The 2944-nt window shown below is 39.3% G+C and overlaps 1 protein-coding gene across 1 annotated transcript; it reads right to left on the bottom strand.

Moving 5' to 3' along the window:
- Positions 1-599: 599 nt before the first annotated feature.
- On the bottom strand, positions 600-1112 carry LOC132363904 (small EDRK-rich factor 1-like). The gene has a single exon (XM_059919613.1). The coding sequence runs from the start codon at positions 966-968 to the stop codon at positions 780-782; it is 189 nt and encodes a 62-aa protein (XP_059775596.1). The 5' UTR covers positions 969-1112; the 3' UTR covers positions 600-779.
- Positions 1113-2944: the final 1832 nt, after the last annotated feature.

Genomic DNA, 2944 nt, shown 5'->3' with positions numbered 1-2944 from the left:
CTCTAGGTGGTCACAAAGCACCGAGCTGATCTCCCTGTGCTCTGCAACTGCTTCCCACTAGCTACCTGTTTTATATTTGGTAGTGTATATATGTAAATGCTACTCTCTCACTTCATCCCAGCTTGACCCTTCCCCCTCCGCATGTCCTCAAGTCCATTATCTATGTAGCGTCTTTATTCCTGTCCTGCCCCTAGGTTCATCAGAACCTTTTTTTTTAAAATTCCATATTAATTTAATTCCATAACATATATGTGTTAGCATATGGTATTTGTTTTTCTCTTTCTGACTTACTTCACTCTGTATGACAGACTCTAGGTCCATCTACCTCACTACAAATAACTCAATTTTGTTTCTTTTTATGGCTGAGTAATATTCCATTATATATATGTGCCACATCTTCTTTATCCATTCATCTGTCGATGGACACTTAGGTTGCTTCCATGTCCTGGCTATTGTAAGTAGAGCTGCAATGAACATTGGGGTACATGAATCTTTTTGAATTATATTTTCTCAGGGTATATGCCCAGTAGTGGGATCGCTGGATCGTATGGCAGTTCTATCTTTAGTTTTTTTTTTGTTTTTTTTTTCACACGCATGGTTAGTGCTTTACTCTTTGAAGAATGGTTCTGAAACATCACACTAAGTCAGGCTGAAAGGTAACGTGTAAAATAGTTGTATAAGGATATAACATATGTACTGACTGTTCATGCTACAAAATCTTGATCATAGAGCTTATGATACACTTAGTTAGCAGCAGCACCCAGGTTTTCCAATAGTCATCATTTTTCTCTTGTCTGCATAGACTTCTTCTCATTGGCTGCCTTCTGCTTTTGTTGCATGATCTCAGAGTCCCTCTGTTTCCTCTGAGAGGCACTCAAGCTATCCTCTTTTCTTTTTCCCTTACTAATTTCCTGGGATTTCTTCATGTTTTTCTGGCGGGCAAGTTCTCGTTGATTTCCGCAGGCCATGCTGACCACCGGACCGAGCCTGGAAAAGAGCGACTCGGAAAAGCAACGACTTGCTCGCACGCTCAGCGGCCGTCCTCACCCGTCGATCTGGAAGCCTAAGCCCGCGCGGGCCCTCAGCAGGGATACGCCTGTGCTCGGTGGACGGCCCAGCCCAACGAGACCAGACAACAGCAGTCGGCGAGGCCGGCGAGTGACTGCACGTGAGTCCTATCTTTAGTTTTTTAAGGAACCTCCATACTGTTCTCCATAGTGGCTGTATCAATTTACATTCCCACCAACAGTGCAAGAGGGTTCCCTTTTCTCCACACCCTCTCCAGCATTTATTGTTTGTAGATTGTTTGATGATGGCCATTCTGACTGGTGTGAGGTGATACCTCATTGTAGTTTTGATTTGCATTTCTCTAATGATTAGTGATGTTGAGCATCTTTTCATGTGTTTGTTGGCAAATCTGTGTATTTTCTTTGGAGAAATGTCTATTTAGGTCTTCTGCCCATTTTTGGATTGGGTTGTTGGGTTTTTTGATATTGAGCTGCATGGGCTGCTTGGATATTTTGGAGATTAATCCTTTGTCAGTTGCTTCGTTTGTACATATTTTCTCCCATTCTGAGGGTTGTCTTTTCGTCTTGTTTATGGTTTCCTTTGCTTTGAAAAGCTTTTAAGTTTCATTAGGTCCCATTTGTTTATTTTTGTTTTTATTTCCATTTCTGTAGGAGGTGTGTCAAAAAGGATATTGCTGTGATTTATGTCATAGAGTGTTCTGCCTATGTTTTCCTCTAAGAGTTTGATAGTGTCTGACCTTACATTTAGGTCTTTAATCCATTTTGAGTTTATTTTTGTGTATGGTGTTAGGGAGTGCTCTAATTTCATTCTTTTACATGTAGCTGTCCAGTTTTCCCAGCACCACTTATTGAAGAGGCTCTCTTTTCTCCACTGTATGTTCTTGCCTCCTTTGTCATAAATTAGGTGACCATATATGCGTGGGTTTATCTCTGGGCTTTCTATGCTGTTCCATTGATCTATATTTCTGTTTTTGTGTCAGTCCCATACTGTCTTGAATACTGTAGCTTTGTAGTATAGTCTGAAGTCAGGGAGCCTGATTCCTCCAGCTCCGTTTATTTTTCTCAAGATTGCTTTGGCCACTTGGGGTCTTTTGTGTTTCTATACAAATTGTGAAATTTTTGTTCTACTTCTGTGAAAAATGCCATTGGTAGTTTGATAGGGATTGCATTGAATCTGTAGATTGCTCTGGGTAGTAGAGTCATTTTCACAATGTTGATTCTTCCAATCCAAGAACATGGTATATCTCTCCATCTGTTTGTATCATCTTTAATTTCTTTCGTCAGTGTCTTATAGTTTTCCACATACAGGTCTTTTGTCTTCGTAGGTAGGTTTATTCCTAGGTATTTTTTTCTTTTTGTTGCAATGGTAAATGGGACTGTTTCCTTAATTTCTCTTTCTGATTTTTCATCATTAGTGTATGGGAATGCAAGAGATTTCTGTGGATTAATTTTGTATCCTGCTACTTTACCAAATTCATTGATTAGCTCTAATAGTTTTCTGGTAGCATCTTTAAGATTCTCTATGTATAGTATCATGTCATCTCAAAAAGTGACAGCTTTACTTCTTCTTTTCCGATTTGGATTCCTTTTATTTCTTTTTCTTCTCTGATTGCTGTGGCTAAATCTTCCAAAACTATGTTGAATAGTAGTGGTGAGAGTGGGTAACCTTGTCTTGTTCCTGATCTTAGAGGAAATGGTTTCAGTTTTTCACCATTAAGAACGATGTTGGCTCTGGGTTTGTCATATGTGGCCTTTATTGTGTTGAGGTAAGCTCCCTCTATGCCTATTTTCTGGAGAATTTTTATCATAAATGGGTGTTGAATTTTGTTGAAAGCTTTTTCTGCGTCTATTGTGATGATCATATGGTTTTTATCCTTCAGTTTGTTAATATGGTGTATCACATTGCTTGATTTGCG

This window comes from Balaenoptera ricei, chromosome 3, assembly GCF_028023285.1.
Source record: "Balaenoptera ricei isolate mBalRic1 chromosome 3, mBalRic1.hap2, whole genome shotgun sequence".
NCBI classification, from domain to species: domain Eukaryota; kingdom Metazoa; phylum Chordata; class Mammalia; order Artiodactyla; family Balaenopteridae; genus Balaenoptera; species Balaenoptera ricei.
This window is presented reverse-complemented; position numbering and strand designations above follow the sequence as displayed.